The sequence below is a fragment of the Dermacentor variabilis genome, chromosome 3 (assembly GCF_050947875.1).
Source record: "Dermacentor variabilis isolate Ectoservices chromosome 3, ASM5094787v1, whole genome shotgun sequence".
NCBI lineage: Eukaryota > Metazoa > Arthropoda > Arachnida > Ixodida > Ixodidae > Dermacentor > Dermacentor variabilis.
In genome coordinates, this window is record NC_134570.1 from 203117023 (window position 1) to 203141695 (window position 24673).

Sequence of the window (24673 nt, forward strand, 5' to 3'; positions counted from 1 at the left end):
TTACTTCTCTTTGAAATACGACTGCACAACATTGACCAAAAATTTGAACCAAGCGCGGTCTACAAATGATCAAAAATATTACAATTTTACAATATTATTCGTACAATATTACGAAAATATTGCAATATTGCAATTATAACAAATTAACGTTTGTTGACTGCGCTCTTGAGAGTCCTTCAGACAATGACTTGGTTCATATTTTTGGATATGTTTACGATTTTCTTGTTGTGATAATACAGACTAACAATGAATGTTCCATTACGGTAGCCGATATTTTAACTCTGTTCAATGACAACGCCAAATGTTGAACTTTCACACATGAGCTATCTAGGGGATGGTGAACTCCAGTTTTTAGATTTGCAGCTATCCTTACAAACAGGTCAGGCCTGTTGGATGTACTCGCCACGTGCACGTAAGGAACATTTACCTTATTCGTCTGCGCACTCAAAGATTGCGAAACGCACCATTGCTTTGGTGTGTCTAGAATCTTCGTTAATGGAATCCTGTCACCACACTGCGAACCAGAGTTTGATTGCACAGTTAAATAGGCTGCAGGCTGCGGGTTACCCAAGTGTGGTGGTGACGTCAGTCTCTGAGGTATTGTTTCAGAAACTGAAAGGGAAGCGTCACAAAAGTAACTGTGTTACACGAAAGAAGAGGCCTGAAGTTGTGCCGTATTGCCGTAGAGTGGATCACAGTCTAAAGAATGTCGCCACTAGATACCAAATCCCGGTAATGTTTTCTCCTCCTCAAAAACTGTCGATGTTATGCAGCCACATTTCAAAAACAAGCAAAAAATCATATTGTGAAAAGGACCATGCGAAGGTTGTAGATTGCAACGTCGATGTGGTATATGGGATTCCGTTGTCATGTGGCAATGTTTATGTAGGGCAGTCAGGCCGCTGTGTTAATGAGCGCTTAGAGAATATGAGCGATCCGTACCAACAGGTACAGGTTGTCATTTAGCTCAACATTGTAAAATATGCAAGTGCGCAGCTATGTTTCATAATACTACAATTTTGCAAAAGAGCCGTGATACCACCGCCCGAGAATTATCGGAAGCTTTTTACATACAGTCACTGGGTTCGCAGTGCATTAGTGTGCCTTCTTTAACCTTGTACAGTGCTGAATATGGTTTTTTTTTGGACTGTCACATGAGTACGCTCTGGTGATCAGATGTTGGTGGTTCCTGCACATGGTGCTCACTACACATTTTCTTCTAGATTCTGCTCTCTATAAAGGAGTGACGCAATAAAATGATGTAAGTTCAGAGGAGCGCCTTGTCCTGGGGGTGGTCTCTCTTGTGTCCGCTGTTTTGCGCTAAACAAAGTAACTACTGATCACGCTTATTCTCTCTCTCTCTCTCTCTCTCTCTCTCTCTCTCTCTCCTCGCGTGACATTTTGCTTGTTAATTTATTTAGGAGCAAAATGTTTGCCGGAATTCCTATGACCGATCAAACTATAAATCTTACTACACGTAGTCTACGAATACTCTACTGTCGCTATATATGAGTCGCTTTTCGGGCGAATTTGGACATCTTTTTATTTTTATTTATGATACCCTCAGGGCCAAAAGCATTACAGAGGGGTGTGGTGTTAATATACAAGCAAAACGTACAAGAAAAATACAAAGCTTTACTATCTTTTTACAATTATCTAGTGATCAGCTTTTTATTTAGGTTCTGTATTATGCAGCACTGTTATATGTTGGGCTCCTGAAATAGAAAATATTACAGAGGAAAATACAGCCACTATGTTTCTCTAGTTTTGATTCTGCCTTCGATATCAAAAATCAAACATTATAGTCACATTAGGTGCACCTCAGAGAATGGTTGTTTTGTAAACCAGCGAAGAGGAATTATACTAACAAGAATGCTTACATAAAAATTTTTTCTGCTTATAATACCAGCGTGAAAACTTACCTCAAGCGAATTTTTTGTTCTACCGGCCACAAGAACAAGTCTTGGCAGCTCTGGCTTATCACGTGCAATGTCATTCACGTGAGGCCCTGGAATAGATTCCAGAATCACGTGCGCATTGGCACCTCCAAGACCAAATGAACTGACGCCAACTGGGCCTCCTGGGAAGGGTGTCGGCTTGTCCACAACTTCAATGCTGCCGTTTTGCAGAGATGGAATGTCAGGGTTCGGCTCATTAAAGTGCAAATTGCCAGCGATGGTACCAGTCTCCATTGCAAAAATAACTTTGGCCAAGGAACAAACGCCTGCAAAAAAACATCAGTGGTACAAGCAAATGCGGGCAGTGATATCGGAAATATTAATAGAACATCCATCACTGAAGATGTGCAACAGGACAATTGGCGGATCCGCAAGGGGAGGCACGTGTTTAAAAAAAGGGAGACCGTGGCTTCACCTTGCGGAAAATGCGGCTGCACACAAGTATTTAGCAGATGTTCAACATGGTTTAACAGCAGGGAACAAACTTCCCGCTAACAAACAGGGCTTTTCTTTTTTCATTAGGAAACAATAGGTCTATGCCTCAGCTCGGAATTGCTAACTTTACACGATAAAGAACATAATTAAATTCATAAATCACTGTAGACAGCCTGCGCCCTTCGACAAAGTTCCAAGTGTGATTTTCTTGTCTGTGTATGCTGCGTTGTGGCTATGTTATTGTTTTTCCGCGGCTTTCGTGATTTGCTTTCCTTGTTCAATTAATTGTTTTTGTATCTCTGTATATCCGGGTATATCTGAATAAATTCTCAATTGCCAGACAGTGCTCGTGTCATCCTTTCTTTCTTTGTCATTTGCTTTAGCGCTCTGTTTTGTTTACAACCAAGAACTAAATCAAGCTAGACCAATATCTAAAACTTGACTACATTTTATCAGTGTCCGTTTGGAAGGCTAGAATAGCATTATGACACAATCGTCAAGGAACTTGTCCAGCGGAAATACAAGCCATGTGTTGCTTAGCCACGCTTGAGGGTCACAGAAACAGCATGCGCCAAATCTTGCTTACGGAGTGGTGCCGACTGGCGCAGCTGAACTAGGACTGGCTCCGCGTAGCTTGCGACATCGCTGGAATAGACAGGAAGCCAACATATTTCTGAATTGTTGTGGAATAGTGTGCGACCTCATCTAACGGTAAAGAAAAGGGAAGTTGTCTCGAGAGGAAGTGTCCTGGACCTTGCGTCCCCCTTGATTCCAGAAAAACGCTTAGGCATATTACACTTATTAGACTCAAAATTCGGCTCGCAGCTCTCATTCAACCCGTTTGAAACGTTGGATACAGCAAGGATGGTGTTGACGCTGGCTGCGAACGACGCTCGCTTCAGGATCATGGCGTAGCGTGTCGACGTAGCTTCAAACGCTGATAGTGGCGGTAAAGTTACCTGACATTTGGGTACGGTGGTCCGTTCCGTTAATGGGAAATGTTTAAGCGTTAAAAAGCCCACAAACAAGATTATTATATTTTCTTACATCAGGCTGCCTGTCGGCAAAAGGTTACCAGTGCCTAGATAAGAACATTAAGATGGTGATCAATAAGTCAAGCAACAGAAAGTACTAAGCTAAAGTAACCCTTGAGCACCTTAATTTACGAGCTTTATCCAGAGCTATAGTAAAGGCCGAGCGCTTTGAGTTAGACTTCTTTTTTCCTGTCAAGACCCAAATAGTTTAGTGAACATTTCGCGCCATTGTATCAGAAAAGGACATTCGGCACCCCATAATTTTAAGAGGGAGAGAGAGAAAAGTTTATTGATGCGAAATGCTTAGAGGTTATTCGGAGGTATCAAAGTATGTACAAAAGGACACGGATACCTTGCATGTTGAAGGCGCTTTCTGTCGCTGAAATTACGTAGAAATTAAAGAGAACGTTATGAACTTTATGAGCATTTGCTTACTCTGGGCATTGAGTGTTACCTATACTATTCGATTCCGCAGGCAGGATCGATGATGAACTTGGTATTTTGTGACGCAAGGGCCAAATATGCCCAAGGAGCGCCAAGCTAGCTTTACTGATTTAGCAATCTGTCGGTGAAATACGAGTGGTAGGCATGAAGTGAATGTATAGGGGCCTTAAATAAGTCCTTGTAGAGTGCATAAAATGTATGCGTCATAAAATTATGTCATCGATGAAGTGTACTATGAAAGGTAAATTTCGGATCGATGATGTGGTATACAAAAATGCTTCAGTGGTGAAAAGTGAGCAGCACTACTGCCTTAAAGGGTCCTGAAAATGCAAGGGCCTGGACGAAAACGCATCGCAAAAACACGACTACCGCAGTAGCAATCTCTCTCCATAGGGGGCGCTGCAATTTTTTTTGTTAATAACATGTAACAACACAAATAAATAAATCAAGGACTGCTTTGGCACTAAGAAATAGTCCTGCACCAGGAGACATGGTATGGAGAGGAATATGATGACGATATGCAAATGGAAAATGATTCTTTCTCACAGCTTCTGCTTCCCTACATTACAGGAGTGCGTGGCGGATGGTCGCATCTGACATGTAGCACAATTTGAAGGTTCTTTACCAGTAAGAAGAAAATTATGCGCAGTGTATGTCCTATCCTGAGTAAGATAAGACACCAGTCCGTCGTGTTTGTTGCACAGGGCCAGAAAGCGAACTGTGGCTTAATCACGTGAAGCTTACGTGTTTCAGCGTCCCACAAGCGTTGCCACTGGCTTAACAGTTTCTTTCGTAAGAAGGGCTTCAGTTCTGTGGAAGGGACAGCAGCGGTAGTATTATTACCTGGCGAAGTAATTCATGTGGCACTGTGATATGCTGGAATATTACCATCGATTCCTGTATGGCCAGGGCCGCTATTTTGTAACGATGCCTTATGCCTTATTCTATGCTATTCTTATCATCCTCCACACACGGCCGCTTGATCCCGTTGAGAATGTGGGCTGACCGTCGCTCTGACCACTGGCCAAGAGTGAAAAGCCTGAAAAAGCATAGAATGGAAAAAGGCATCGTTACAAAATACTGGCCCAGATATCCTGCATATACCGGCATGCTGGCTATATGTGTACGCTGTGCAAAGAACAGAATACAGCTCTGTAAGTATAGGATTTTGGCGTTTACGGAGTGAGATTAAGGCTTTTACGAAGCTTAGTGTGTCTGTAAATATAATTGTTTTTTAAAGTTTTTATTTCCTTATGTTCCACAGCCGACAATAGTGCCTAGGCCTCGGCTGTGAACATATTTTTTTCTGGATCCAGCTCATTTGATTACAAAAAAATGGACCGCCTGCTGCATAAAACGCGCTGGCATGTGACTTTGAAGAATCAGTGTAAAACTTGGTGCACGAGTATTTTCACTGGATTTTCAGGTAAGGCTTTGTAATATGTGCCTCTGGGAGCGTGTTTTGTCATCTCTAGAAGCGATATATCACATTCTGTTAACTTCCACTGCCATGGTACAAATAGTTTTGCTGGGTCTATCTAGCTGTGTTCAAGTTGTGGAACATCCATTCCCTAACTGAGTTTTCTGACAAGCAATGAGGAAGGTTTTTTTTTTGCTGCTCGCAAATTTTTGCTGCTCGCACCCGACGTTTACCGTTGCATAAGACGGATGCTCTAAGTTGCGATTCACTTTCAGAAAATATCAGCAGCTCAAATATGAACGTTGCAGATGGCGCGACCACTCATTAGCTTCTACAAAGGCTTGCTATAGGACTTGTCCTGAAGGTGCCAGTTACCAGGAGAACACCTAGATTGGGAACAGGGTCCATCAAATTCAAGGCGCCTGCAATAGCAGTAGCAGTAGCACTATGACGCTATAATCTAAGCATACATGTATGCGGATTTGTAGAGGTTCATGAGACATTTCTTATCATAAGCCCATGTTTTGTGCGACAAAGTTTTTAAAATGTTCATTGTCTTCAGACATTTGTTCTTAAGATACCTTATGCGCGGACTAAACTCAGCTTTGTGTCTACTATGTTCTCTGTTCACAGGTATGTGCCGTCGACGGAGTCCTATATAAAGATTTGCAATCAGGCCTCTGATTCATGTGAAAAGAACACATGCGAATTTGTTAGGATTGAACTGAAAGCCATTTCCATCGACCCGTTTAGACACTTCTTTCAAACCGAGCTGGACTTGTCGCTCACAGATAGCGAAGTTACATGAATTGAATCAAATCCTTCGGTCACCAACTTTTACCGAATAAAATATCCTACATGGTATCGATTAAAATTGTGCAGCTAAGCATGAGGCCTTGCAGTTTTCCAGTTTCCTGCATAAATTTTCTCGATAGGGCATTTCAGATTCTAACAGAAGGATGTGTGGTTTGATAAATAACTTTTTATTGCGTTAGGCAGTTTTCCGCGGATGCCGGTTTCCGATAGGTCACGCAGAACTCCATACCGCCACGAGGTCTCGTAAGTCATTTCCTTATCTAAGAACACGGAAACAAAAAAAGAACGGTTTCTCTATGAAAACGTCACCAATATATACTTCAATGCGAATGAGGTATTATGTCGTCTATCGGCCTTGCCTGCAGTGGTATGGGTCGAGGAGCTTGCTTGAATCAAGTGTAAAAGTCTGCCACTTATCATCTTCTTGCAAAAGCTTGCTTATGCAACTTGTAAGTGCTATGAGCCGGTAACTTGCCACACAGGACGGATCTTTGCCAATGTTTCATAGCCGGCAATATAATCTCCACTCTCAATGCCGATGGGATGTTTCCTGTCGACCAGATAACGTTGAAAAGCGACAACAGTACCATCTGCATGTTGGGGTGAAGTTGTTTTATCCTTATGTACGTGTCTCTATCAGCTCCTGGTGTAAATTTTTCACAGCCTTTCGAAGAAGCTCTGAAGACAGCAACACTAAAATGATGGTTGTACGGTTCATTTACACTGCATTTATGATTCAGTGACTCACTTTCTGGTATCTGTTAGCGCTTCTGGAATGACGGTTAGCAGTTTGCAGATCTAGATACATGCTTTAAATGCCGTCCAAGTCTGTTGGCCTGCTCTTGAAGGCTGTTTCATTCATCGTCGACCGAAGTCAAAACATAGGTTGGCCGACTTGCGAACTTTCCTAGTTTGCTCAACAAGATATATTCCCTTCTTGCGCATAGGAATCTATGCTTCTGACGTTTTTTCCTAGCTTTCTCTTCTCGCACTACGTCGCGTTCGTCTGCCTTGAGATTTCAAGTAATTAACGTTCATGAGGTTTCCCGCCGTTGGGGTGGACGCATCAAGCCACAGAAACTTGATCAAGTCACAGAGCAATGAATGGGGCTTTGAAATCCATTCATTTGCGAAATGCACTCTACAGTGCAGTGTAAACTATAAAAGCTGTAAAGTTAGCAATTTCATCGCTAGAATAAAGCAGGCATATAGGTGATTTTCAGCAATTTTCCCCAATATACGTATGCAACCTTCCATTGAGGGTGTCGTGAAATGAATTCGCATTGTCCTAATGTTTTGAGGCAGACTGAAAAGTGATCCCTCCCATATGGATTTTTAACCACGTCCCATTTCAGGCATCGCAGTAGTGCGGCGGATAATACAACTAAATTATTTGCAGTGCAAGTGTTATATGCTGTATAAAAGAATGTCTGTTCTTTGTTATTTAATAAGCAAACGCCTGAAGAATCAATAAATTTTTCTGTCAACCGGCCCTTGCATCGCATCGAGAGTCTCCGCCGAGAGTGCGGTGCGCGTTGAAATCACCATCGCCTACGTAAGGCTCACGCAGCTCGTCAATTTGACTCAGAAATTCTGTTCCTTGGAGTCGATAGTTGGGCGGCGTGTACACAGAGGAGATTTTGACCGAGGTTTCCGAAACAGTAAGGCTCCAACCGCAGCTGCCTCAAGAGCCGTCCGGAGTTCTAAGGCCCGACATTCTACACGCTTACCAACTTCAATGGCGACACCACCGGATGGGACGTGAGCATCGTCGGGTCTTTGCAGAAAATGGTGAAATCTGGTAGAAAGCCTGTATGCGTAAGTTTCGAACGGGACTCGTGGGCACATAGCACCTTTAGAGATTTGCTTAAGAGTTTCTTGACATCTTCGAGGCTATGTGGAAGTCACCTGACGTTCCATTGTAATATTTTTGTCTCCTTATTAAAAAGCGTGTCTATGCTCTGTGTTTAGAGAGGAAGATTGATTTAGCTTACAGGGCCCTTCCCGGGTCCCATAACTCGGGGTTTGTCATTTTTCACGTAATTGTTAGACTCGCTGTGGTCGTTCGGCGCTGGCTGAGCCATCAGGCTGAGTAGTGTCCATTGCCTCTTGAGAGGCGCTGGCCGTCCGCTCTCGTGAGTGCTGTGGTCGTCGTTAACGCCTCACAAATCAGAGACGAAGTCTTGAAGTATACCAACACGGAGATCGATGGGTCCTGCTTCAGGAGCGGTGAAGCAGCGCTGGCTGCTGTCACCAAGGTGCTGGTGACACAGATGCGGCCACAGTCTTTGTGAGGCCGGGTAAATGCCGGAGTATTCTGCGACGCTGCCCCCTTACCCACCGCATTAGCATACCCTGCCGTAGGAAAAAGTGAAACGCGCTTTTGCGCTTCGTCGAAGAAAATGTTTGCTTTTAATTTGAAGGTGATTATATACTTTTTTTCCTTCCACCTAAGGGGCAAGCTTGCGAGTAAGCTGCGTGTCAACCATCACTGTTCGGGCAGTGGAGTGTGCCACTGCAATCATCTGAGGGCGGATCGTGGTCACCGCATCACCGCACAAGTTTGTCGGCCTCGGCAGCTTTGTGATACGTGGCCATCCCTCTGACACTTAAAACATCCCGAGTATTTGGAATGAATGGTCCAAGTAGAACTTTCGTGTATCCTGTGGCAGCACACTGAATGCAAATGTATCAGCTGTTTGCTCGCCATATTTTGTTTTCTCATTTTTTTATATTTCTTTGTATTTTTGTAACGCTTTCTTTCTTCCAGCTCTCTACGAGCTTCCTCTCGCTCAACTTCAATAGATCATCATCATAAATCGGGTCTCTGCTTGTATTGTATGTATTGATGGATCGATGCTAGGGATGGCTGCGACTTGTACATCACCGAATAAGACTAGATTTGGCAGCTTTTCACATTCTTGCTTATCGCGGACCTCAAGCAGGAGGTCGCCCCCTAACAATCTTTCTAACTTCGTAGCCGGCTCCTAGTGTTTAGGTGAGACATTTTGAAACCGTGTGAAAGATAAGAGGGTTGCGACAGTTCTTTCAGGGTTTTGACTATGGACGACATGATAGCGTGGGAAACCTTCCATGTCATGTAGGAAAAGATGACCGATTTCTTCGGTGCACCCTGTTTTTTAGAGATCAGGCTGTTCATTTCCCTATTAATTTAAAGATGCTTTACAAGCCCAAAGGACATCCAGTAAGACGGGATTTAGTTATTACAATGAAAGTACGTGCAAACTCGTAACTTGTCTGAGGAACGTTGTTGATGGCACAAAGGTTTATTTCATTTCCTCAGCGATGGTAGCAGCCCACCACGGAGCCTTGCAAAGGGACGTTACCAGGTGTGAAGATTACCTGCAGACGACAGCTATGTACCGCCGCTATAACCTAACAAGTATACCCAGACTGAATATAATACACAAGGTTAACCCTCGCCATCTAAAGATGCAAAAGGGAGGTGAACCGAATAGGAGACAAGAAAGGTGTAGAGGTAAGAGAGAAAGAAGAAAAGCTGGAAAGGTAGACAGGAAAAGGCGACTGTCTATTTCCCTCTTGCGGGTCAGTCCGGGGTTGCCGTCTACATGAAGCGAAAGCCAAAGAGGCGTGTTGCCTCCGCCGAAGGGCTATAACGAAAAATTCGTCCTGGTCCGTGACTCGAAGCCGGGACCACCGCCTTTCTGGGACAGCCGCCCTATCATCTGAGCTAACCAGGCATCTAGGAGATGGCAGGGCGAAGTCGAACTTATCAGCATCTCGAAGCAAAGGTACGAGTTTAGCGTAATAGATGTTAGAATTTCGTTGTTACCTCGCCTGAACTTTATTCTTTTTACCTCAATGACATTTTCGTCTTGCCAGCCTTCCAATAGTGCTTCGGTTAGCTTTAACAAGTAGGAATCTGAGATCACGCCTCGGCCTGTGTTCAGGGAACGATGCGGGGTCACTGTTATTGCGATGTCAGTAAACACTGTGAGATTTGCAAGCTGTTCATGTTACAGCTTGTCACAAACAACAAGGAGGTCGCCGCTTGTCCTCGTGCTAGCTTAATAGCGTAATCCAATGGTATCTGGCAGGGATTTAGTAACAAGGAATGGTGATACAACTCTTACTGGTTTTTCAGGTTTGTTGCTGTGGATAACGTGATATTGTACAAAGGATTTTTTGTGTAGGACGAAAAAGTTCAAAGAGATTTCAGTGCGTACACGCTCAGCAGCGGTGCGATCAAGTAGCAAAGGAAGTGATGCTCTATGCACGTTCGATGTAGTTGCTTCGGCAGCAATGGCAGCCACCGACAACGGAACCCAACAAAGGGACGCTACAAGTTTGACAGAGCATTGACTTGCACACGCCAGCCGTGCATCGCTGCTATAACTATAATAAAAGTTAGATATATATAGCACCAGGTTAACTCAAGCAACCTGGGAGAGACAGAAAAATTGAGAAGAGAAGATCTGACAGGATAGGTAAGTTGATAGGAAAGCAAAAAATTAGGGAGAGGGATAGGAAAAGGTGACCACCCATTTCCCCCGGATCGGAAAGTCCGGGGCAGCCGTCTACGTGAAGCCGAGGCGAAAGGGGCGTGTTGCCTCTGCCGGGGGCCTTAAACGTTCAAACACTCAGCATCGGCTCAACCAGCAGGGTCTCCTTTTCCCCAGTCACGGCTAAGCCAAGCACGGTTGGACGCGGGAGGGCCCAACCCTAGTGTGCTCGTGTACGTGGTGTCGCAGCACACCAAGAGCCTGCTCACGCAGACACCACTGCGGGAAAGTGTACATCGAACAAGCAGGAATGCGTATTAAAACGAGGTTAAGGGAGCACTGCGCGTCTTTAAAATGTACTTCCAGCTTGCCTGTGGCTTCCCATTAAAACGAATGCATCTGCACATTAGAATTCAACAGATGCTCAAATTTATATAAGAGCGGGAAGCAAAGTACGTGTATACTAACCGATACTTCTTTTCATTAAAAACATAAAGGCGCATGCTTCAGCCAGGAATCGCTAACGTTACATGATAAAGAATATTATAGCATTAATAACACTGCATATACAGTGCGCGCCCATTCAATTTTTTTAGTGTTAACTTTTTTCCCTCTACGCTGTGTTGAAGCCAGCATTTTGGTAGTCTAGGTGGTTTTCGTTGCGTACTTTTCTTGCGTAATCTTGCTTATTTATCTGGGTGTATTTCGCGGAGATCTCAATAAAATTTCAGTTGCCAGACAACGCGCTTATCATTTTCTTTCTTCGTTTCTTGCGTCTGCGCAGACTTATTTTTTATTTACAACCATGAAACACATCCAACTAGACCAATTTTCAGCTATAACTAACAAATGTGTTTACTTTGTAGAGACATTTATTAGTCACCGGCGTTCGGGAACGACCGTTAGATCAAGGCACAGGCTCTCAGCACGAGCGCCGTTTTCCGAGCACAGCGCTGGAGAGCTTGACCCACTAGAAGGTGCCGAAGAGGATGGCCCACTATAGTGTTTCTCTTCTTCGCGACAATTTATTTATTTGCTTATTTTTTACAGAAACTGCGCAGGTGGGATGGCATTACTGGAAAGATTGGGAAAACGGCAGTTTTCCAATAAAATATATTAGCCTGAACAGAAGCGAACGGGGACGCAGTCTTGAAATGTTACATGATTTACTGATTATTATTATTATTATTATTATTATTATTATTATTATTATTATTATTATTATTATTATTATTATTGTTGTTGTTGTTATTATTATTATTATTATTATTATTATTATTATTATTATTATTATTATTATTATTATTATTATTATTATTATTATTATTATTATTGCAACCTTATTGTACCGCCGGATTAGCAGGCCCCTACTCCCCGTCCCCGGTACGCAGGCTTTGGGGACGGGGGCCTGGACCTCCGCGATTAGATGCAAGCAAAGAGGTCTTGACTCTTCGCGGCTTCTTCCGCCAGGCAGATGTCGTGTTGCTGATAGCTTCCACGTGACTTCATGGCCCAGCTTATCACCGTGCCGGTGCACGAGCATGGCGGCTACGATGACGTCAGTGCAAGCCATCTTATTGATGGCGTGGACTTGACGGCATGAACCCATTTTATCAGCATGCCGGCGCATGAACATGGCGACTGCGATCATGTCAGTTCAAGGAGCCTTTATCTTCACTTTTGGAGGAAGGTATTGCGTCTATGCACTAATAAAATTATAAATCGTAAACCATGGTTGCGGCTACAGGGTAACATAGTCTTTAGAGAATGGCATTCACGGTATACGCATATGCAAGCAATATTCAATGAGAATCAGTCTTCTTACCCGCAGCAGCTTCACTGTGACCCATATTGCTCTTCACCGATCCAATCTTCAGGGGTCGAGCTCGTTCTGGTTTGCAGAAAACACTGCTCACGGCAGCTAACTCGGTAGGGTCACCCACCTTAGTTCCTGTGCCGTGAGCCTCAAGGTATAGCACACACGTTGGATCAACGTTGGCTTCAGCGTAGACTTCACGCAAAAGCTTTTCCTGCAGCTTTGCTGATGGAACCATTATTCCTGAAACATAGTGCAAACAACGCTAACAACTATGGTCATTTGAGATTATACAAAGGCGCTTAACAGTGATGCTACTAGTGAACGGCGAAGCACGCAATTAAGCGTATCAGGCTGCGCATGCTTTCGGTCGTACTGTCTGAACAAAGCCGTCATCGCATAGCTTCGCTCGCGTGCTGCGCAGCAGTTGCGTGGAGTTCTCTCTACAAAATGTTTTTCACCGTGAATTACTTGCGTGTTTCCGCTACGCTTTCGGGAAATTGGCTACAAAAGAAGCATACCTCAGCGACATCTCAGCCTTAATTCACACTCGGTAAATACATCCGACTCAACATACTGGGCCCACACTTGTGCTAAACTTTTGCGATCATGGGCAAATTCCTGAACTATGGAAGGACTACAACAGGGCGAAATAATCAGCGACAGCATAGCAGCAACATTTTAACGAGCACATAAAATGTACTGTAGGGTTAAAACGACTACTACGAAGCGAGACATACGGACAGTCAACCTCAGCTTTGTAGTCATAACTGCTGTCCCAGTCACCTGCATCGCAGTATCCTCCAAAGTGAGGAAGCGCTGTATGAATTATTGCCTGACGACGAGCGCAGTGGCGTAATTCAACAGATGGAGGACAATATAAACACTGTTTTTATCTCTTACCACCATTTCGGGAAAATTTGCTATGTGAAGGGCGTAGCTATTATCACTTATTTTTTTTTTGGGGGGGGGGGGGGGTTTACGTGCCAAAACCACTTCCTGATTATGATGCACGCCGCAGTGGGGGACTCCGGAAATATCGAGATTAGTAATGCTTGCCCAATACATTGAATTTTGTGTAGATGGCACCGCAAATTTCATTTTACATTTTTTCATCAGGTCGGTGTCTTTATCAAGCGTTCTGTAAAGAATATAGATATACAAAATAAGACTAGTTTGATATTTTGGTTTACTTATATTTTTTATGGCTCAGCATTTTCATAAATGTTATACTGCACGGTGCTCAGTAGCTTACGATATTTTAGCATTGCTTCTTGCGCTGACGATAGAGCAAGCATTTTATGCTTTACGAACACTTTAGTATCTCAAACTACAGTACGAATGCCTGCCAGCGTACTTAAGGAACTGGCTGTAGGAACCCATACTTCAAATTTTTCAGAGAACGCGGCGGCACAGGTTTATCCGCCGCGTACGCATATGGTCTACTGAACTCTTACGCAAAGTGCGCTGGAGCGTCCGTAAGTTTTGTGCAATGTCTACAAAGCCCTGACGTAAAGATCGAAAGAGTATAAAGCAGCAAGAAAACTGCGAACTGCCCGAAACCACGTGAAAGCAGGTGCATGTATGACTCACTGTCTTCGTGGGTTTTGTGCCTCCACATAATCTCACCTGTATTTTGGTGACCACCGGCGTTAATCTTGACATGGTTTACTTTGCAGTAGATTCGGCGAGCTTGGTGGGCTTGTTGAACGAAAAAGGCACCCACGGTTTCACTTCGAACGAAGCCATTGCCTGCATTTAGAAAGGTTCTGTTGTCAGTGCTACAGGACGTGCGAACAAATAGATTGTTTTGTGTAAGTTTAGTTTCCATCACGCGCTGTTGCAAAAGAAATAGTTACGTCAAGGCAAGGCTCAGTGCAAAATATTCTACGCGTAGACTATGGAGCAGGAGAATATGAAACCACCACTTCACAAGTGCTCACTATTTGCTTGTATATTTTAAGCATTTCACAAATGCGATGTACGAATGCGTTAGAAAACAGCTTCCACTGGGCTTTACTGAAAGCGCTTATGATCTTGTCATACCAAAGTTCCCATTTTTGTCGTGTAGCTCACTTCTTCAAAATAGGTTTCTCAGAGTGAAATTGAGAGAAATGACACTCTTCGTGCCATATTCATTTGGTTTGGCTTATACCCGACTCCGATAAGCGCAATTTCCCTATTCTTTAACTGCTCTCCGCGTACGCAGGTACTGACCTTTGTAAATAAACTCGAATGAGACAATAAAACAGGTTTCTTCGATATTAGCAGGCTTTCCTATTTATGGCCATGGTGGTCACTGTTTCTGGCATTCCTGTTTGTGAGCCCCACAGGGGCGTGCCTAGTATTACGCATGTCTGTACAGGCACAGGTAAAGTCCAATTCTATTTTCCTTGAAGAGATGACTGTCCCCGTGACTAGACGGCCATGCACGCACAAGCACACCCGCAAGTATACAAACATGCACATAGACACACGCGCACACACATGGATGTACGTGTGCCTGTTGGAGGGAGAATGCGTGGGCTCATAATGTTCAATCGGAACTCTTTTTCGTACCATTCTGCAAAACTGGTTCGGTTCCAGTTAGAATCCGGGCTGGCAACCAACGGTTCAAACCAGTTTATGTTTGCTTGCGTAGAGTGAGTTTAGTTACCTGAAAACCACCTTTTTTATATTGTGATTAAACTTCGCAGTGCTCCCGAGCCGTTCGAAAAGACAAAGAAGATATGCAGATCCCACGCACTGTGGGAATCGCTGTAAGTGCAGCTTCGTCCGCTGTTTGTGTTCATTGACGTTACTTGGCGGTCATATTGACGGCTTACCACACGCGTGAGGTGATGTGAAATGTTACCTTGCCTGCACCCCTCGTGTTTATTGTTCTTGCTCCGCTCGATGCTTTTGCGAGCCTCCGTCTCCTCGGTACTAAGTGCGAGCTTCGGCGCCATTCTTAGCTGTAGCGTTGTAATTCACTGAACTGCCCTCTCTCTCTCCATTCCCTCTTTGACATCCTCTGCACTTCCTCCCTCTACTGTCGTTGCTGCTGCGGGTGAGCACGGAGGCAAGCGCGGCAGATTCTGCACTGCATTTGTGGTGGTTCACGCATAATAACGGCGTCCAGAGGGCATTGTGCACATGCGATGCGGCGTAAATGCTGACGCCAGCTTCTCGGGTCGTTTTTCCTTTGTGCCACACTCCTTCCGTGTATCGCGATAGCGTTGAGGTGCCCCGTGTCACAGAAACTCCGCAGAAATCATTCTGAACCATGGCTCATACCTTGTGTTACATTCTTTACAAAGGTACTTCTCGGAATTTCGAAATGTCATGAAAGAAAACACCGACAGCGCATGTCTTTTATGTTTTTGTGACAAGGCCACGTCTCAGCCACATCCCGACGCGGCCGGCGTTAGCGGTGTGCAGGACAGAAGCAGCAGCAGCAACAGCGGGAAAGTCGACTAAAGAGTCAAAGAAAGCTTCGCTTGAAGAAGGCGCACGTCTCATGTTCTCCAGGTCACATGTACTTACGTTGTCGGACACAGCACCAAGTTGCTATTAATACTTTGTTGTCAGGAGGAGGAGGAGGAGGAGGAGGAATAAACATTTATTGATGAGGCAAAAAAAAAGTGGCGGAAGGGAGCGGCGCAGGGTGGGTCCCTATTCCAAGACTCCAGTGGCCATCGCGACCCGCCCAGCTTGGTCCAAGAGGCCCTTCTGGGCCTCGAGGTCAGCGAGAGCGAGGATGGCCTCCGAGGGCTCCCTTAGCAAGGTGAGTACCAAAGGTGAATTAATGGCATGAGGTCTTTTGGCGCACTCCCATGTTACGTGAGTCAATGAAGGCCATGACCCGCACCACGGGCAATAGTTAGTGTACAAGGTTGGGCATATTTTATGGTATCTACCCAAATGTGGGTAGGTATCCGTCTGTATTCTATATTTCTGCGCCTCCTCTACATTGAGTGGTTTGTGTGGTGGAGCGTACTGTTGCCGGGTTCTTCGCTGGTGCTCCAGTATATCGCGGACCAGTAAGCGATCGTCTTTTTCATCGTCGTGCGTATCTCCAGCTCGGTTAGTAAAGCCTCGAGCTAGAGTGTGTGCCTGTTCGTTCCCCGAGATACCCTCGTGGCCGGGACACCATAAAATTGCATGATCTTCTTTCAATGTGTCGCCTATGATATTAAGGGCGACTTGTGGTATGTTGCCTTGTAGATACATTCTGCATGCCACTTGTGAGTCGGACATTATTAAAGCTGAGCTGTTTTGCTTTTCCTTGTATGCAATAGCGAGAGCAATCGCCACTGCTTCCGCTGTTGCAGTGCACCTAGTGCGTATCGAGGCTGGTGTGTGAAGCGTTCCGTGGCGTGTGGGTTGAACTGCCACTATTACATGTCCTTTGCTAAATCTAGCTGCATCAGTATACATTACGTCTTGATTACTGCCGAAGGTTTTCTGAAGATGTTTAGCTCTCGCTTGTCTTCTCGCTGTGTGATAAGTTTTGTTCATGTTGCGTGGGATTGGGGAGACCACTATGCGCTCGCGTATTGGATCCGGCATTGCGGTCGTTTGTTCCTTGGAGTACTGCAGTCGCATTGGGTAGCCTAAACGCGACAGAACGTTTCTACCTGTGCTTGTCAGGCATAGTCGTTCTCTTTGTGTCATAAGAACGGCTACTCTTAACTCTTCAAATGTGTTGTATATGCCTAGAGCTTGCACCGCCTCGTTTGCCGCATTCTTAGGAAGCCCAAGCGCTGCCTTATACGCGCAACGTATTAGTAGGTCTATTTCTTTGATTTCCGACGGGGTTAGCTCTTGATATGGTAGTCCGTATGTTATTTTGCTAAGAATAAAAGCCTGGACTAGTGTTATGGTTTCGTTTTCGTGGAGCCCTTTACCTTTCTTTGTAATTCTGCTTATTAGCCTAGCGATGCTCCTCGTGCTTGACTTTAGATTCGCAATGGTGTGAGTGGCTCTTTTGTTGCTTTGTAACCATAGTCCTAGTATTCTGATCATATTTCTTTCTGGTAACGTCTGGTCACCCTAGTTAGGTGAATGCTCGGTTTGTTTCTGTAGTTACGCCCGTGGATCCGGATAAACTCAGATTTTTCCGGAGCGCATTGCATACCGTTTTGTTCTGCGAAGTGCTTCACCGAGTCGATAGCCTCCTGGATAGTTTGTTCTTTTTGCCCTAACGAGCCTTTGCAGGCCCCATAACGTGATGCCGTCTGCGTAAAACGCGAAGTTGAGGTCGTTAATTTTCTCTAGTTGTCGTGCCAAGCGGTTCATTGCCACATTAAATAGAAGTGGTGAGAGGACGGCACCCTGTGGTGTGCCTCTGTTATGCATTGGGAGTTTGGAAGATCGAATATTTTCCATACCTATTGTGGCTTTACGTTCAGTAAGGAAAGAGCGGATGTAATTGTGGATCTTAATTCCACAGCCCATTCTTTCGAGCTCTTCAATTATGAGGGTATGGGAGAGCGTATCAAAAGCGCTTTTTAAGTCAAGCGCTGCTATGATGTTCTCTCCCCCTGTAGGGACATTTTGCAGCACGTCATCTCGTAGCCTCACGAATATGTCTTGTGTAGAAAGATGTTGTCTGAAGCCGTACATGTTGTGCGAGAGAAGTTCGTGCCCTTCGATATAGCTGGTAAGCCTGATATGAAGGACCTTTTCGAAAAGTTTGCCTAAGCAGAAGGTTAGAGATACTGGCCTGAGATTCTGCAATGTTCTTGCTTTCCCCGGCTTAGGTATTAAGATGATGGTCGCTTCTTTCCATTGATTAGAAAGCTCTCCCGTTTCCCAGATTTTCTCATTGAAGTACCGGGTTAGGCGTTCCAGTTGCTGATCACTCATATTTCTTAACATAGCATTCGTGATGCCGTCCTCGGCTGGGCCTGAGTTACGTTTTAATGCTAGAGCGGCGGCATATACTTCTTGTTTCGTTATGGGCGTATCAAGCTTGGGATTGGCCATGCCTGTGTACTCTCTCTTAACGATGTTATCTCCTCCTGTCCCGATGTATCTGTCTGCCAGGGTTTGGATCAAGGATACGTCATCCCCCTTAAATTCTCCTACCAAAGTGCGTAATGCTCTAGCAGTGACTGTTTTTGTATTGTATGGATCAAGCATGCTCCGTAAAATTGCCCATGTCTTGGTTGTTGAGAGCGTTCCTCGTAACGAGTCACAAAATTGTATCCAGTTGTTCGCTTGTAGTTGCCTAGCATACTCATTTGCTTGTTCTGTCAGTTGTTCTGTTCTAGCTCTGATCTTTCTGTTTAAGCGCTGTCTCTTCCATCTTTTAGTAAGACTTCGCCTGCCTTCCCACATATGGACGAGGTGGGGATCCACTACCGGTGTTTTTTCGCTTAGCGCGACGTGCTTTGTGTTAGTTTAGTATGCCTGCATCATTTCGTCTACCCATTCTTCTATTGTATCTATTGGATGCTGAGGAATCGGGTAATGTCTATATGCAGTCCAGTCTGTAAGTTTCGCGTTTCTGAAAGGCTTTTCTAATTTGGGAGTCGTAGTGGAGTAACTAATAATGTAATGGTCACTTCCCAGGTTTTCATCCAGGTTCCTCCACTGTCCCTCTTTTACGTTAAATGTAAAGGTGAGGTCTAGGTACGTGTCTCCGCAGACGCTATTTCCAAGTCTCGTGGGGGCGAGGGGTAAGGTCTCTAGTTGCATGTGATATTTCTCTACTGCTTCTACTAGGTTTCTGCCCTTTTTTGTATTTGTCCTATAACCCCAATTGGTGTGGGGAGCATTAAAATCCCCGACTAAAATAAACCTGTCTTCTTTTTCCAGATGTCCAAGTGCCCATTCAAGCATCTCGGGAAACGCAGTCTGCCGTTCTTTCGGTGGGCTGTACACGTTGCCAATAAACGTTTTGGTTTTACTCCTTTTTGTAGTGTGTAATTCGATCAATTGGTGCTCCGTTGAGCATTGGGGATAATAGTGTTCACTGGCCGCGATATTCTTGTGCACCAGCGTCGCCACTCTAGGATACATGGGATTTTGAAAGGTGTAGTAGTCTCTAAGCTTAACTACTCCCTTTCCAACTTCCTGAAGACAGATGACGTCCGGTTGAATAATGGCGGCGTCTAAATAAGCTTGTAGCGCTGCCGCTCTTTTCTGAAAAGAGCGGCAGTTTCATTGCCATATCTCAGCGGCGTCCGTGGTTCGGGTTGTTTTACTGGCCATGGTTAGCTGTGATTTCGGTATCCGTCGAATCGGAAACAGCCCCGTTTTTCACCTTTCTCGCCGTCGGTGTTCCGGGGTTACTGCTGGGTCTTTTGCGTGATGTTTGCTGCAGTTTAGACATTTGTTCGTCCACATAAACTTTGTGGTTCTGCACCTCAGCAAATAACTGCTGTTGAAACGTTTGCAGAGCCTGAATTTGTTCTACTACCTGATTGATCATTCTTTCAATGTTGCTAATTGTTGTTTGTTGGGCGGCAGGTTTATCCCCTTGTGCTGGTTTAGTTTGCCGAATTTTGGTATTCTGAAACTGTGCCTTCAGCGTTGCCATCTCGATTTTAAGTTCTTCTACTGTTTGTTTAAGCTGACGATTTTCAGAAAGGATTCTTTGGTTCTCAGGGTTGGCGGTTATTGGAGCCCCTTTTCGTGCCATCCCCGCCCAGCTCACCTTATGTTGGGTCGAGTCTCCCATTGCCACTGAAGTCCTGGATGGGGTAGGGGATCTGGAGGACATTCGGTGGTGTCTGGAGGCGGAGTGGTCAGATAGCCCTTGGTCTCGATTCTTCTGTCGTTCTTGTGATCTTGATTTTCGAATTTGGGGTTGCGACATTGGAATGTCCCCTTGAGTCCGCAGTGGAGACCAGTCGTCATCGTCCGTATCGTCTGTGTCAGACCATCTCCGTTTTGGTGGGGATGACTTGATCGTTTTGCCCGGCGTTTTGCCGGCCATCCGGTTTGGTGATTTTGGCTGCGGTCGCTGTGGTGGCAGCTTGAAACGACGTTTACACTCCTTTGATCCCGTGAGATGCTTTTCTCCGCAGGTGGCGCAAACAGGGTTGCAGTCGTGGTCTGGTTGTGGCTCCCGAGTGCAGCAGTTGTGACATACCGGCAGGTGGGGGTTCGGGCAGACGTCCGTTCTGTGACCTGTTTGCTTCCAAGTCTTGCAGAATTGTATGATATTCTTGTATGGGAAGCAGGGAAGCTCCCCTCCCATATAATAGACGTATCGCGGTATGATCGGGCCAAAGAAGGTAATTACCGCTGTTTTCGTTTCTCCCAACATCCTAGCTCTTAGTATATCGACGCCTTGCGTACGAAGACGTAGGTTGACCAGCAGGGTTTCAGGGCTTGTATGAGGAGCGATGCCATGTATCACTCCTTTCTTTGTGTCTTCGCCTACTGCTGCGTACGCACTCACTGCGTGCAGTCGTCCGTTTAAGGTGAGGCCTGTAAGTCTTCTTGCAATATCCGCCACCTCTTCGGTAGGGGTTGAGATAATAAAAATGTTTGATCCTGGTTTCAGTCTCAGCAGGAACTGGTTTCCATTCACTTTTCCTTGGCAGGCGTTTATAACTGCTTCTGCGATATGGGGCGCCGTGAGTTCCCTGATAGGGAGACCTTGGTGAGGGCGCATGATCACTTTAAAGTCGTCCTTAGGCAGTGGTGGAAGCCGCCTTGTCTTGCATTTCTTTTTATTCGCTGGTTGTACCGGGGGCTTGGACGATGGGCCCGATGATTCGTAGCCACCCTCGGAAAAAGCGGCCTTTTTGCCCGCTCGTGCGAACGCCTTCTTTTGGCGCACGGTCAAAACCGTTTGCCAATCTCCGTCGTCGTCTTGGCGTCCACGGGGTCCGCCAGTTTCTTCGGTACTCCGGAGTACGATGCAATCCTCATTAACGGTTTCTTGGTACTCCATCTCATCTCGGTCCACGTCCGAGGAGGTGAGTTGCGCGTTGGGTGTTTTCTCGGGGCCTACTGCCTCGTTAAATGTTGTCGTCGGCGTTCTCGGTTCTCGGAGCTGGAGTCGGCGTAAGCATCGCCAACTGTCACGGCCGCGTCGCCGACGCGTTCCGCGTACCAGCGGCCGCCGCCTCACCGGCGCCGTTAGCGTTCACACTTCACACACTTTTTGGCCCGTTACAAAGGTTTGGCGAGGTGCTCACCGGAAAGTTTGGTATCCACAGTGTCCCCACAGCTTGCCGAACCTCGTGAAGTCCTCGAAATTCAGGTCACAGCAAAAGATCACTCTCAAAAGGCGAAAAGAGATGGAAGCCCATCCTGAGCTGACCACTCTAGTCGACGCCACCTAGCGGGTTTTTCTGTTGTCAGAGCATGTGCACAAGTCACGTTGTCAAAGCTCACCTGCGAAGCGTCTTTCAAATCGCACATAACTCATAACGCACATAGATACCCGCCTTTGGATAACTATTTGACAGTCACCGCTTTGTTCAAACACTCACAAGGTCTTCACTAAGCTGCCTGCCTCCCGACGCGCCACGTTGAAAAACCACATTAACGGTGCTGACACTTCTAAAGTGACAGAAAATTTGGTTATGTTTAATTGCCACGTAGTCCTTGGCACCGTGACAAAAAAATGCTCTGGTGGCACCGGTGCGTAGTACACGCGTTGCCCCAGGCGCTGGCGCCACCCGTAGAACTCGCATTTTAATCGAACGCTGACGTCCAGATAGTGCCGTCCGCTTGGTCGAGCCTCTTAGTGCCATCGCGCGATCGGCCGCTCTTTCAAATCAACGAATTTGCCGTGATTGCGGTCTATTTCAATGAACCATGGTGCTTTCGCTAGAACTGGAAACACGGATGTTCAATGCAATCCGGCAGAACCTGTAAAATAAACTGCTACAGTATGACCTGTAGCAAATTTCGATGTGCTGAAAACTTCTGGCGGTATATTTTATGCGTTAGCATTCATAGGTTATTTCACGCCCTTTCATGGTTTATGTTTCCGCACTTGCCGGGTTATGTTGGTATTTAACCGTTTTCGAGCCTGCCTCTGTCACTGGACACACTCTGTGGTCGAATGGGTAGCGCATCCGGCTGCTGTTCTGAGGGAACGGAGTTCGAAACCAATCGTCGGACCACCTTGGGTCACTGAGTATGTGATAATGTGTACATATGTACCGCTCTTCAACGAACCTATCTCCCGTCGATATGAATGCCTGTAGATGGGACACTAGGTATGTACAGTTTTGGTCAGAGGTTCCGAAGCCGCCGCGACCGTGTCCGGAGCAGTCACGCTCCGCTGTCGCGGCACTGCCATCAACGGCGCTCGCAGACGTTCGCTGGTCGAGAACGAATGTCGTTCTCGCTGCCATGTGGTGCGCCAAGAACTAGTGAGCGGTTCCGCATGCCCCTTTGCAAGTCTTGCACTCGTTGAAGGCGCTCCGCACATTCGAAAGCGGTGATCCGGGGATGTGGCGCTTCGCCAGGAGCGTTTTCTCGATATGTTCGTGCTCCCGACGAAGCGCTCCAAAGCTTTCTCGCGCCACTTGTGTCGCCCCGCCCAGCCCACATCTTGGGTTTGATTTTGATGCATAACATGTTTTTATCTCGAAAATCGGAGAGCTACTTCATAACATGCAATCATATCAACTTCAAAATCTTTGGTCTGTGGTTGGTGAAACGCTGAGATTGGTTCCCATTACAACTGCTATCGCGTTCTCAACCCAACACTTTACCTCGCTAGAACACCCCGATCGTGCGGTTAGGCCTCGCGGTACCAAACAGTATACGCTACGGAGCATTGCGGCATCACCTTGGCGGCAGCCCTTTCTTGTCCGCAGCGCGTTCGCGCGGCGGGAACACGAAAGGTGAAAGCACAGCTGAATGCCACACTAGCTGACGGGCAACTTTATGATCACTGAGCGTACGACAGCGGTAAAGCAAGAGCGATGTTCCTTCTCGCTCTCTTTTATCCCCGCAACCAGCGAGCGTCTGGGAGCGCCGTTGATGGCAGCGCCGCGATAGCGGAGCGTGGCTGCACCGGGCACGGTCGCTGCGGCTTCGGAACTTTTGACCAAGACTGTACCATTCTTCAATTAAACTTCTTTCTCCGAGTCAAGCAAGCCAGTTTTCTGTATTTGGTTGTCTAGGTTCAACGAGCACAGCCTCAACGCGTTCAGTCACTGCTCGGAGATGAAGAGCACATCAGTGTTCTATTCTGGACATTCCGACATTCACTCTAAGAAAAGTTTACACCGTTTGGAGTGCCCCTTCTGCCACACAACGATAATCGTCATCTGCCTTGATGCGTTTCCTTTCTTTAACGCTGCGAGCCCGGTACTTTCCAGTAACGAACGGCACGCGCGTTATCAGCATGATAGCATTCCCGATAGGAAAGTAGCGGGCGCGGCGTTTTCAAGAAAGGAAACGCATCAAGGCAGATGACGATTATCGTTGTGTGGCAGAAGGGGCACTCCAAAGGGTGTAAACTTAGAGTGTTTTCATCGAGGCGGGACGTAAAAATGGCGCTGATGGCTCCGTTTTGCTTTCGTAACGTGACGCAAATTTGACGTTCCGCTTAAGAAGGTGAAATGAAGGCACTGAACATAACGTTCTTGATGATGCAAAACAGTTTCCCTACTCAGTAAAAGTAAACCAGCCAGCTAATATTATTGCGTGAAAATGCTTACGTCGTCTGCTGCGAACAAGCCATAGCCTGCTTCATTATCCACGACACGTGAAATGATATGAGACATGGAATCAGTCATCGTATGTTCGCACGAGCGCGCTTGTTTTCTACTTTAAGACAGCATACGCGACCGGCCAGTTGTGAACGCACGTTCTAGGCTGCGCTATCGCTATCTCGTGAAACGCAAGTTACAGTCTGACGGCTGGTTGAGAAGCGGCCAAATAGGGCTCACGCGACACCCAAGTGGCGCTGCAAAAACGATAAAATGATGATGACGATATATTGGCGTCCCCTTTCAAACGAGAGAGAGAGTGTGTGATTAGGAAGAGGGCGGGAACGAATCGTCACTATCCTGCTTGAGTCACTCAGGTATGCTATCAATGCTGTCCATTCTAGCATTCTTTTACACATCTCTTTAGTCTTCTCCATATACCTTGTACCGCTACCTAAGCCTGTAATGGATCCGTTCGTATCAGTCTCTTCCTTGCGTTTACAGCGACGCTGTACATCTCTAGGGCATTTCCGTCGTCCACGAACAACCCGCCAACTAGCTCGTTGGCGCCCCTCGGCGCGACAGCGCGAGCGCGCTCGTGCCACTGGTGACGCGTTCGTCGCCATCGTCTCCTTCCACAGATGGCTC

The 24673-nt window shown here is 46.0% G+C and overlaps 1 protein-coding gene across 1 annotated transcript in view; it reads right to left on the reverse strand.

Annotated features, from left to right (window-relative positions):
• Nucleotides 1-24673, reverse strand: part of LOC142576598 (fatty acid synthase-like) — a 417693-nt gene that overhangs the window by 304134 nt on the left and 88886 nt on the right. Inside the window, exons 5-7 of the mRNA XM_075686791.1 lie at nucleotides 14037-14159; nucleotides 12417-12650; nucleotides 1923-2224 (exon numbers count right to left, since the gene is read on the reverse strand). Coding sequence (XP_075542906.1) covers nucleotides 1923-2224; nucleotides 12417-12650; nucleotides 14037-14159 — 659 coding nt within the window. The remainder of the gene's footprint in view (nucleotides 1-1922; nucleotides 2225-12416; nucleotides 12651-14036; nucleotides 14160-24673) is intronic.